Source organism: Micropterus salmoides, unplaced genomic scaffold (assembly GCF_014851395.1).
Source record: "Micropterus salmoides isolate LMB-PRFRI ecotype aquatic unplaced genomic scaffold, ASM1485139v1 Ms_hic_scaffold_2100, whole genome shotgun sequence".
Taxonomy (NCBI): Eukaryota; Metazoa; Chordata; class Actinopteri; order Centrarchiformes; family Centrarchidae; genus Micropterus; species Micropterus salmoides.
The window spans coordinates 1-13138 of record NW_024041264.1 but is presented as its reverse complement, the minus strand read 5'-3'; the positions used below and the strand labels follow the sequence as shown (position 1 = coordinate 13138).

The 13138-nt window shown below is 39.8% G+C and overlaps 1 protein-coding gene across 1 annotated transcript; it reads right to left on the bottom strand.

The window, feature by feature from the left end:
• Positions 1-2519: 2519 nt before the first annotated feature.
• mbd1a (methyl-CpG binding domain protein 1a) lies at positions 2520-9442 on the bottom strand (the record flags this gene model as incomplete). The annotated part of the gene is made up of 6 exons (XM_038736691.1): positions 2520-3714; positions 3809-3916; positions 8347-8424; positions 8509-8589; positions 8967-9146; positions 9244-9442. Coding segments are annotated over 6 exons (1120 nt in total), but the record flags the coding sequence as incomplete, so codon positions are not given.
• Between the last annotated feature and the right edge of the window lie 3696 nt (positions 9443-13138).

Genomic DNA, 13138 nt, shown 5'->3' with positions numbered 1-13138 from the left:
ATAGGGAAAAAACACAACAAAAATTGGAATTCTTCTCCTAGACTATGAATTATTCTGCCAGGATCATTTTTAAAACAGTCGGCCTATATTTTCAGTCAATGTGCGGGACCTTCTAATCCAGTCAAAACAGCTAAAACCCACATGTGTATAAAACTAACAGTAGGCTACTATTAGTGAATTGTGACTAATCTAAGATACCATGTCCAAAATGGTGAAAACTAGCCAGTGGGCTAAAAACACTGGCACATTTACAGAAATGTTTATGTGTTGTCCTTATAAAAAGATAATTGACTAAATATATCTATTAAATTCAACGAGTAAAGAAGATTATTTGGAAATTTAAAAATTCTATTTAAAAACAACTTAAAAACTTTAACAACTGCTATCCGTAATAGCATTCACAATAAAAGCCTTGTTCAAATGAACATAAGCTAACTTTTAGTGTTTGATTATTTAACATTAACATTTTAGGCTCAAATGGAGCCTTTCCTTTTGTTTAAAAGAACACCAATGTATAACTACCAATAGGCCTATACATAACAAGCTAATGTATGTCAGTGGTTCTTATACTTTTCAAGGACCCCTAAACTGACACAAGACCAAGGCCCCCATTTGAAAAGATTTTGTCCCAGGGTCCCCCATCTGATAGGATTTTAACTTTTACAATGTTTTATTACAGAAAGTGTATAAAACCCATTAAGTAGTCATACATTCTGTCATTTTGTTACTTATGGATGGAATTATAACAAAAATAAACCATTCCCCTTTTTGCTAGGGACCCCTTGGAAACCCCTCAAGGACCCTTGGGGGTCCCCAGACCCTACTTTGAGAACTACTGCTGGAAATCAACTAAACTGGTTTCTCAGATATGCTTCACTTCAAACACACAGACCTTGGTGGACCACAGATAGAAGTCTCTGAAGCAATATAAAATATCAGTTTGGCTTAATTTAAAGGCATTGGCTGTGGTTCCCACTGAATCAGTGCTTAAAATTAAAACCCATAACTCAACCAACAAGTAAAATCACTGTTGATGGTCACTGGAACGTGATCAGGCTCAGTCTACTGTAGTCCCATCACATCATATACTCCAAAAAATAATGGTTATATAGCTAGATATACCCATGAAGTAGCAGCTCTGGTCATATGTATGACTATCACTTAAAACCTGAGTAAGAGAACACTATAACTATTACTACTACTACACTCATTATTCTCAGTGTGTGTGTGTGTTTCAGGTGTAGTCAGGGCCAACAGATATATTTAATAACTGCAATTAAAAGCAACTCCGCAAAAAATGTTTATTTGCACACTGCCTTCAGAAAGACAGACAGACAATGTTTTCATTCCAAGACTAAATAATAATATATATTTTTAAAAGAATATTTAACTGATCCCAAACATTTCAAAATATTCACAGTTACTTGAGGAAACCAAACAAACAAAATAAAATCTGATATGGAGAGGGGGACGGGAGAAAAACTTACATCATTTAAACTGAATCAATCAAAAGGTTTATAAATATACAAACACACAGAGGTTTCACACACTTCTACCAACCTAATAAAGGTCATCCTATGTGCGTTTTGGCCACATTACCAGTTTCATATGAGGATATAATTGTGGAAAATACACTGAACAAGCATACTAAAAGAACTGTACATACTCTGAACTCGGTCTTGTTCAGTTTCAAGCATGTCAAATCTGCCAATCAAGCTCATGTCTTGTGAGCCCCAAAACGATGATGAATGTGGAAAAGAATCTCTAGGGTTTCTGCTAGAAATACTGTCTAGGGGAGTAATTTGAAAATAAATGTAATAAAGCTTTTTTACGTTTGTTAGTTGTAAAATGTTAATTTGTTTTTAAATGTGCAGCTTTACTGCATTGAAATTACAGTGCTTTTTAAAAAGTATTCTACCCCCTGCTCATGTCATTTTTAAAACCCTGTGTCAGAGTGGATGTAATTAGACTTCTTACAATGGTAATGTTAGAGAGAACTGACATCTGGACCCCAGGACAGTAACATTACTGATTTTTCACCCATCTGACCACAGAACCCTCATTAACTTGAGTCTCCCACGTCTTCTAGGAGTCATCACAGGCATCACTTCAGTCCTGAAGTTATGTTTGTTTGTTTTTTTAAAAAGTGGCTTTCTCTTTGCATCTCAGGCATGAAGCTGCAACTGTTAAAGCAACAGTTGTCTGAACACTGTTTCCCAACTCAGCCATGGAGCCATGTAGGTCATCATGACTGACCTTTGGGCTCCATGGGATATTCTGTGTCCTAAAAAAGGTTCTATTATCCTTCTCAATTGGGTTTTTCCAGTTACATTAAGATACACAAGTCATATTAGATACAGGTTATCTATATTCAACCCATTGTAGGAAACCAATTATTTCCCTTCCCCTAATGATTTACGTGTGTCATAGTAAAAGGGGTACTCACCCCCGCCCCTTTTTTGTTTTGCTAGTTTTATTTTTTCCACTAATATTTTATTCAAAAAGCATAAGTCTACAGGGAAGTGAATACATTTTTTTTATATAAAACAGTGAAATCTGTCTAATGAAATCAGGGTCTGGTATACAAGGCATATTTCACAATCTCCTTTTTCCATTCCTGCACCTACCAATTCACTTAAATGCTACGAGTCAAGCAAACACTAAGAAATCCACCACAGCTCCTGCAGTGATCATTTTACATCATTTACTATGAATTATTTTGTCCAAAAGTCTTCTGGTTTACTCTATTAAATAGTGTACACATCATACATGTAGCATGGCAACACTGTTGGCATGTTAAGATGCAGAACATATAACAACATTTTTGGGCTGAAAGAGACATCATTTGGGGTTAAATGACCACTCAAAAAGTGTAGTAACGGTGAGAGGGCGAGGGTCGTAGATTCCTCAAGTAAAGGTGTGAATCAACCAACCGCACACTAACCACACAGTGGACTAACAGAATTCAGCTCTACCCATCCCACTGCCCAAAATCGGACACAACAGTTAGCAGAAAATCCATTCACCAAAAAAACATCTGAGAAGAAACACGTCTGGATTATAATGTCACAGCACCGGGAATGCCTTTGGTGATTCTTCAAATAATCAAATCATACTACTACAGTCCAGAGGTAAATCTGTAAAACATCCTTTATCACCACCAAAAGAAAGACAGAAAGAAAAAGAAGAAAATGGGTGGTCTCCATTGCGGCCACAGATTTCCTTCTCTCTCTGCTGAAGCTAAAGTCCTTGCAGCGCTCTGCAGTTAGTACAGATGTTCACTTTCCTCTTAACCAAGAAATCACATGTTGACGCCCGCTCGAGTATGAGTGGGTCTTCATTCGATAATGGATCTTTGGGGGGCAGTCCCTGGCACACAACGTACTTCTCCAGCCCCAAGAGCAGGTCGACCACCTCAGTCACCGAGGTTAAGCACGCTGGGTGCTTGTCGTACAGCGGGTGGGTGGGGAGCAGCGGCTGCTTTTGGACGGTGACCTGATAGCAGAAGCCTGGGTCGATCAGCACCATGGTGTCAGTCATGCCCGACTGTTTAGAGCACTGGATGAGCTGCAGCTGCGGGCCCTCCACCATTATGGCATACCACAGGATTGGCAGTACAGAGGAGCGCAAAGAGTGGAGCAGTTTCATTAGCTGGTTTTCAATGTCCGCACCACTCCCTGCTGGGTTATCAGCCAAACTGAAGATCTGTGTGATCTGCAGAGAGCGACAGAACGGCAACAAGTGCACAAAAGGTTTAGCATTATTTGTGGCTATTCAGACATCTATAAAGTCTCAGCAGGACACTTACCATGGGCAACTCCTCTTCTTCTTCCTCCTCCTCTTCCTCTTCCTCAACATGCTTCTGACCATCTCTACCTGCGTGGCATTTCTCTGCATTCCATCTGCTGAGCTGGTCCTGGTTTAAAAGGGTAAACTCATGAGCTCAACTAAGCTAAGCTCATTGTATCAAATCATCTTTAAGCTTCAGTTTAAACATGTGTGTCTATTGTTTGGATTATTAGAACATGGAGCGGGCACTACATGCTCACACTCAGCTGCCAATGTATTACTGTAGGCAGACTGAGCTCAAACTAATACAGTCAAATACAGCAGTCCTGCAATATGACCCACCTTCAGGAAGGTTATAAAGTTCAAGATGTAGTTTTTAGTATTCTGTTTACCTTTATCAGGCATGCGACCGGCAAAGGGCAAAAAAGCAGGAAAATATACTGAGACCACCCGACACCCCGATTAAACTGGCGGCGGAGCGAACATAGAAGGTAAAGCAGGAACCATGACAGTAAGTTATTTAATGGATGTGTTGCAGTGGGAATCAAAGACAAGGGTCTAATCCACTGCCCCATCGCAACCTCTATAATAATTATTATTTTGTATAATTTTTACCAAACTTCAACAGCTAAATGTGTAACATGAAACATGAAATAATTGAGTCTATAACTAAATAATGTAACTACTAACTTTCAAATTAGTTCAGTTGAAGTTAATAGATGATTTTTAATGAATAAGAGACAGCAGCAAAGGTTGTTGCCTGTTTAAGACCTGGTGGCCTGACTGTTAAAGAAACACTTATATTCTTCAGGAAACTCAAACAGCTGATCAGTCTCTATCTGTTCATAGACTGTAGGAAAAGTTTGGCATTTCAACTCTAGCAGCGGGCGGGCGTGTGCGTGAGACGACAACGACCGCGACGGTTTAACGGGATCGCGCCAGTCACAGAAGCCATTGCCATGGTTACCTCGCGGAGCACTTGTTTGCCTGTCTGTTGATGAGGAGCGCGGAGCGACCCGTGTAAAAAGGCCTTATATAGCCTAAACCTTGTCACAACCATTCACAAGAAATTAATTAATAACGTGCCAAAGCCTTTAACATAAGGACGACTTAAAAAGCAACCATTCACACAGCAAAGTGTATAGGCTACATGAGTGATCAATAGACAACAAGACATAGCTTCTAACAAGCAATAATCAAAACATTCCCAATTTATCTGATCCTTATTGTCAACTCAGTGTTGGGCAAGTTACTCAGAAATAATATTACCTACTAGTTACTTAGCATAGGCTATAGACCTACTGCTTAGAAAAGTAATATTAGCTACTCTACTCAGGCCCACTACTGGGTGATGGCCTAATATAACGCCACTCTCTCCCAATGAGTCCAAGCATCACTGGCAGCAGTGGCCGGAGTTTCTCTCGGAGTTTCACGTTGCTGTGCTGCTTTAGCTGATGCTTCAATTAGCCTAAGTATAAATGTAGAACTGTTCGTGGCTGAAAACTTTTGCTGGTCGCACAAAGTTTACAACGGACGACAATGTTCTTTGCATCTATGACTGTGACACAGTAATGGCAATGACGTTACTTACAGCTGTCGAAAATACCAGTTGTCCTTTAGCTTCTTGGCTAACAGCTGACTTTAACAACATAAGGTCCGGTGCCGCTGAGCTGCAGCGCGGTCATGTCAGGGATGATGCGTTCAGTAGCGCACCGTTACTTGGATTAGTAACTGTAATAATACAACTGTTTTGGAAATAGTAATCCGTTACATTACTCTTTACTGGGATAAGTAATTTTGCAGTAGGCCTACTGCTGCCCAACATGTTACATACCACTGATGCGTGAGAGCGCCTGTGGTACACACTGCGCAGGTGTGGAATTGGCAGCTGAGCGTAAACGAACATCCTTGATACTTAGAAAGGAAGAAAACTTCACACACGTCAACCTAGATCCTTTCCATTTCACTAATCCAGGTTCTCTTTTTTTTATTTTTATTATTATTATTATTATTATTATTACAGATCTGCGTGATTCACGTGCATCACATTTTCAGGTCGGAAAATCCGGAATTCCGGATTAATCCGTAAAAATCACATCCCTGCTTTATTGATATAAATGGGGTGGACAAAATATTGAACACCTCTCAGTGTAGCACAACATAATTCAGCAACACTAGAAATCATAACCTTCAAGGTGACCATACAGTTGAGTCAAAACCTCTTTAAAATAGTTTAATTTTAACCTTCATGAAAGGACAATTTACTGCAGGGCTTTCATAGAAGACTGCATTAGCTTTGGTTAGGTGTACCTAATAAACTCGCAACTGAATATATGTTAGCATATTATATCATATTAAATAATTCTTTAGTGTATAGGAAGATGTTTGCAAATATGTGACGAGCTGACATTTGCCATCTTGTATCAACAATAAGCTACATCATAGATTGCTAAAGCTTGGCATCTCAGCAGCCACTGAGGTAACAGAAGAGTAACCAGCTTAGATGTGCAACAGCTGACTTGGGCATGAAGCATTGCAGAGATTCAAGTTATGGGACAGCAGTCAGAACAGAAAGAGAATGAAGAGCAGAGAAGATCGAGATGATTTACAGGCATTTGCTAGCCACTGAGCAGCAAGCAAGCAGGGGCTTAATCAGCATGAAGTGGGTTTGGTATTGGGCGAGGTTGGATCTTTGGCCAATAGATTTTTTGTTGCTCAATTTAAAATCCCCAAACTAAGTGTCTTTATATGTGCCTCATCAGCATTCAAGACACAGTATACGTGACACAAATACTAAACCATCAGTACTTGCAATAGAACCAGTAAAATGAGGCTTAATTCACAGACTTCCTGCACACCATACTAAACAACATAAAGACAGCAGCACAATTTTGGAGAAATGTGTATAAAGTTATGCACAAGACATCTATTGCAGAGTATTTCTATATGATGGAATGGTGCAGCCTGAAAACAAAGCATGTAGTCTTGGGCTTACATATGTCACTCATTTTTACATTTAGCTTCAAAGACAAAATGCCAGCAAACAGATACAGAATATGCATGACAGTCCCCCTGAACTCAACTACTTAAAAGGTGGGGTGCGATTCTAATCCAATACACGTCTTTGTTAAGGTGAATATGTAAGGTGGTATGTGTGTGTGAGCGAGGAAAAAAAAAATCTGATGTGTGTACACAGCCCTGGCTCTGTAAATGGGAAAACAAACAATGTGGCTCGGACCGAGCCATACAACACTGTTCTAACCGTGCCCACCATGATTTTTGTTTCAGGTAATGTTAAATTGACTTGCTCTTCCTTTCTAGACATGCTGTTGTTGTGATGTCTGAAGCAATTTTCCTGGCTCTGGGAAACCGTCTCGTCTCTCTGCACGTTAGCTTCGCAGCACTAACTGTAGTGAAAGGTTTGCTAGACCAAAAGCTAATGTTAGTTACATTACTGTATTGCTGTTCGCGCCATATAATGGTATTGGATTTCTCCAGAATAGCGCACCTCACCTTTCAGCGTCGGCCGATGGCCGTGCTGTTCAGACTACACAACTTGCCGTCTTGTGACGGGAGTCTTGAAGTTGTTCTGGCGTTCGCACTACGACTGATGACTGATAGTAGACAGGGGGTCACACACTACACGAGTGACAGCGGCTGTGTCACCCGAAGGCTGGTCTCCAAACCACAAGAAAACACATGTGAAATGTGAAACGGTGACTGACTGTGTCATGACGCATCAGATATTGACCACGAGAACAAATTAAAGAAAAGCTCAGAAGAGAGGGGTGTCAGGCAAACAGCCTCGCAGTGATTTGCATCTGTGTTGTGGAGATTAAATTATCATTTGGGGGTGGCCTGGTGTCAAGTGGTTAAGATGCGTACCATATAATTGAAAACATACCCAGTGTGATTTTGTCCGGCTTAGTTGCATGTCATACATCCTCTTTATGTCTCCTGTCTGTTTCCATCTACTGTCAAACTGTTCAATGGAAAATAAATGCCCCCAAAAACTGTCACACTTAAGTTCTGTCGCATCGACATGCCAACAAGAGAGCATAGGAGGGGGGGAGGAGCAGCACTCCAACTTGAGACAAGACAACACAAATAGACACAAGCGTACCCATGCAAAAAGATTCATCAACCATGAATGGAACATTTGGGTACAGATTGCATTGCCATAGATTGGTTAACATCCTGGTCAAACAGAGTTGGAACCAGGCCTGAATTCATCACACTGAGCCACAGACCAAAGAACAGCATGACCACAGGTTCAGAAGGAAACGGACATTAAGGTAACAGAGTGTAAACAGGATGCCAAGATGACTCATGATCAGTCAGGTTTAGTGCTAATAAGCATTGGGCAGCAAGAATGTGCACACAATCAGCCAGAAAACTGCAACTACCTACTAAAGAGCGGTGGGACACCTCAAGCAAAAGGCTCCTGAACTTGAAACATAGAGACACTACTAGCAATCACAAAATGCATTTTTGACCTAATGGAGAAAAATAGTGCATTATTACTAAAACAAATATGAAGGAAGAATGTAAACTTACTAGTTCAGAGCTGTGGTGGCTGATGTGAGAGATTCTGTCAAGGAGTCCGTTCCGCTGGTCGAAATCCAACTGATTCAACTGCTGAAAGACAAAGTCAAGTTGACATTCTGCTTGGTGAGCTAAGCGGTGACGTGACATGTAGATAATAATCTGTTTTCAAACCTGCATAGATGATTGGTGGTGTCTTAAATTCAGCTCATAGGGATATTTACTACCACTGGGAGGCTCGGAGCTCCAGTTCATCTACAACAGAGAAACATGAGCACCGTAAATAAAATTAAATAAAACAGAAATTCTACCTTAACTTTCTAGTATAAATGAGTTTTCAGGGGCGGCTGTGAAGACGGTGGTTCGATCCCCGGCTCCCCATGTCTGCATACCGAAGTATCCTCGGGCAAGATTCTGAACCCCCAAAGTGTATTTCTGTTTCTGATGGCAGAGGCACCTTAGCCTCAGTGTGTGAATGTGATCTGAAAGACTAGAAAGGTGCTAAGAAGCACAGACCATTCACCATTTGTTGAGATTTTATCTGCAGGAGAATGCAACTGTCTTCAACACTACCGCTGCATGCAAAAAGAAAACATAAGAAGAAGTGAAGGCCAAAGGCTGTGGTAACTCACTGCTTGAAAGTTGCTGTCATCATCTTCATTGTCAGTGAAGTCTAAGCCAGACTGCGATCCTTTGTTTTTCTTTAAATTTGACTTTCGGCTATATGTGTAGTGAGGTCTAGGCCTGCCGGGCAGCATCGAGCCATCTGGCCCATAGTCACCTTGTCCCATCTGGAAAGGCAGCAAGTGTCTCTGACAAAAATAAGCAGAGAGATATTTCACAACTACAACACTACTTCATCATTAATGCAAGAAACAACAAATTAGTTCAGAATTGGTAGGATCTTACCATCGCCTGTCTCTGACACTGACGTAGTCGACACTTCTGCCTCTTCTTGTTACTGCCTCCAAACTTGGGTTTGTCTATACAGAAATCGCATGTGCCGCAGTCTTTCCTGCAGAGACAGGCTTTACATTCTCCACAGGATCGCCGCTTCCGCTTCTTATGCCACTGAAAAAAAGAATAAGAGAATTTAGCACAGAACCCTCTCGAAAACGAGAGGGTGCATCACAAGGGGTTTATCCTAATAAATAAATTTGAATTAAATACAGCAGGGCATTATGTAACAATCAAGTGATTTACATGTTTGAAATATATAGGTGGAAGGGGCGTTACAGTGAAATGTTGTCTGTTATCAAATTTAAAACCCTTCAAAATAAGTCTTCTAAACCTTTGAAAAAAATGGAATTCAAGTATATGATACAGAGGAAAGACCACACACGCACACGGGGAAATTAAGAATGCCAAACAATCTCTTTGAGTTAAAGCAACGTCATGTAAGATTGTTTTTTTTGGTGCAACTTGGTGCCCCAACCGTTCAAGACGGTCTAACTGCAGACCTCCACTGTGAAGTCGCTTCCGGTGCAGGCTCCACTGTCAGGACAGGAAATACACTCAAAAAATACAAAATAAAACTGTGCGATTTGACAGGAAACGCATTCAAAAATTATAAAATTAAATGATGTAGACACTTATGGGAGAAGGGATTTTGTCGCTGACTTCTATTTAATTAATCATTCAACATTGTAAGGGAAAACTAGTAGGCTAATTCCTTAAATATAGCATACTGATTTGAGCCTATTCTACTTAGCACTTAACATGCCAGTGTAGCAACAAAGCAAACTGTATGTCGCTTCAATAATTTAACTAATAACAGTATATATATATTTTTATTTTTTTATTTTTATAGGCACTATTTATTTATTCTGTGAAAATAACTCCGTCTAGCTTAACGTTAACTCCGTCCATAAAGCTAGGCAAATCAATTCACAGAAAAACAGGACGTCATTGATTAAGAGTGTAACTTAGTCTCTGTTCCAGTCTTCTTAAAACAAATAAATAAATAAATATAAAAAACACCACACACTTCTCATTAATAATCTCCCTTTGAGGTGTAATATACTATGGCATTTTACTCAGATTATAACTGTAGTCCAGTGCCCACAGTTCAGCAATTCAGCTGAGTTTTGTGGGGGTCTGTAATATAACGAATGCTACCGGCAGATAATAAATAATTAAATAATAGCTTGAGCCGAGACAGACAGAGAGACTTTTATTGCTCATTACATGGTCCAACACTTTTCTCACACAAACCGCAGCCCCAGATGTCTGCGATACTGCAACAAAGTTTAAGTTTCAAAAGCCTGAAATAAACCAACAAAGACTACTGCTCAAGGAGACACCGCAAATACGCCCTTTATGGTATCATCTTAATTATTAATCATATCATTATGACATTTATGCGGTGCGCAGCATTTGGAAAACTTGTTTATTTTAGTGTTTATCTTATTAATGTAAATAATAACTTGAATGAAAATAAATTTGTGATTAAAAATAATGGTTGCTGGTAAATTCATTAGTGACCCCCACAGATGCGTGATTTTACTGTTTCCATAAGAGCTCAGACCCTCCTTATGGGAGCTGAACTCCCACGTAACTAGAACCCTGCTGGACTCTATGGACTACCAAACTGTAACATCTGTAAAAATGAACACACATGCAATACAACATGTATACCTGTATCGATAGTTCTGTAAATATCCTAAATATCCACTTCTTAAAAATGAATAGAGACACTTCCACTTTACTGTAAGACGTGCAGAGTAGCGAAACAACCGAGAATGCATCACGTTACGTCCTGCAGGGGACGTAAAAAAACAGTTTATTTATGGTTATTTCCTGTCCTGACAGTGGAGCTGACTTGAGAGTGGAGCCTGCAGCGGAAGCGACTCCACAGCGGAGGTCTGCAGTTAGACCCCTCAATTCAGAGTGAATTGAGGGGTTCAACATCCAGTAAGTGCCCAACACAGGACATAATAATATTACTTCCTGAAACTTGGGTGGCAAGCTAGCCAACAAAGCTAGACAGCAACCAACGTAAGAGCACTTAAAGTATCATTACTAATGCCCAAGAGTGTTATCTAGTAGGGCTGGACGATATGGCCAAAAATGTTATCACCATGTCATACCAAATGTCAAATCATTATTTCTTTCAAGTTTAAAGGCTGATTTTAGCTCCTGAGTGAAAATTAAAGAAACCAGATGATTAATTGTGTGGTTAAACTTTTCTTTATGGTCAGAACGTGACAAACACTTGATGCCAGACAGTGGATCAACTCATATCTCTGAGGTAGAACATTCAAAACCATTATGATAAAATCTTTTTTTCAAAAAATATGATTACTAAATCATCATTTCAGCCCCTTTTCCTCAACAAAATAAATGTCTTAATAGAAAAATTAAGTGCTAATTCATTTGTGGTCCAAATGAATTCAATCAAACATTTATTGACAATATATTGAACATTTGTTATTGTTATTAATTGTTATTGAGGAAAATTGTATTGCGATAATTATCATTATTGTTTTATTGCCAAGCCCTATTATCTAGTAAGTTTGCTAACATCAACTAAAGATTTATGGCTAGAACCTCTGATTCTGAACCTCTTTTTTGACAACTTTGCTGACACAGCCAAACATTAAGCATTTCATATTTACTCTTGTCCACTCTCTTGCTTGGTCACTCTAATTTTTTTTCTTCCTCTCTTTCTTCGATAATGTCTTCTTTGGTCTCTTCGCAGCCATAATATCCAGATTGTACTTTATATACTTTTTGCTTCTTCTCATAGCTTGCGTGCTAAAGAGATTTGTTGGTGTGATGTGGCACTGTAAAGCATTACGCTGTCGTCACGATACAAATCCTGCCCGGGATTTCAATCTTACACAGTGCCAAAGCAAGTGTACCCGGCCTGGAATAACAACGAGAGTGATGCTATTCACACTATTACAAGTCAGTGACCCATCAAAAGTATTTTGAAGCTGTTAATTTAAGATAAAATGACTACATAATGTTGCTTTTACGTGACAATTGTAACATAAGTTTTTTTTCGATGAGACAGTAAGTGTGTTTCCATCCGTCTGATTTTATGCGCATTGTCCATTTGTTCCACTGAAGACACAAAAACATCAGCTGTGTGGGGCGATGAGGAGACTGTGACCTTCCTCACATTAACACATGAAACAAATATGAATGCCATCACATTTTCCACATTGTTTTCCATCATTTCAGGTTGGCTGGCGCTCTTTTTATCATGGCCAAAAGCCACGTTTCGACCAAAGGAACTATACCCCAGAAATAGGAACCTTTGGAGGAACTCACTGCGTTTCCACCAAAGGGACCAGGGTCTTACAGCGAACAGCTCATGGAGTTTCGCTAAATACTGAGTCCGAATTTGTTGTTTTAAGTTTTCATCAGTTAGGAAGTTTTTACACAGAGCCGAAGTTGGTCTCCTCTTCTCCAAAACAAGCGGAACAGCTGATTACAGCAGGTAATAAAGCTTGTTAAACATCAAGTTCCTCCGACGCTCAGGCGGACACAGACGTGAGTGCAGCTGATCTGCATCTCTTGTCGGCTGGAAATGTTTTAATGACCTTCGAAACTGTCGCGATTTTATTTTGTGTTGCTTTCTCTGTGCTGGAATTATTTTATGAACGTGATGGCTTTATCCAGTTTGTTGTTAAACAGGCATGTGATTGGTCAAGGGCAAAAAAGCAGGAAAATATACTGAGACCGCTCCACACCTCAATAAAACTGGCGGCGTCTCTATTATAACATGGATAGTAAAGGAGGACCCATGACAATAACTTATTTGGTGGATGTGTTGCAGTGGGAATCAAAGACAAGT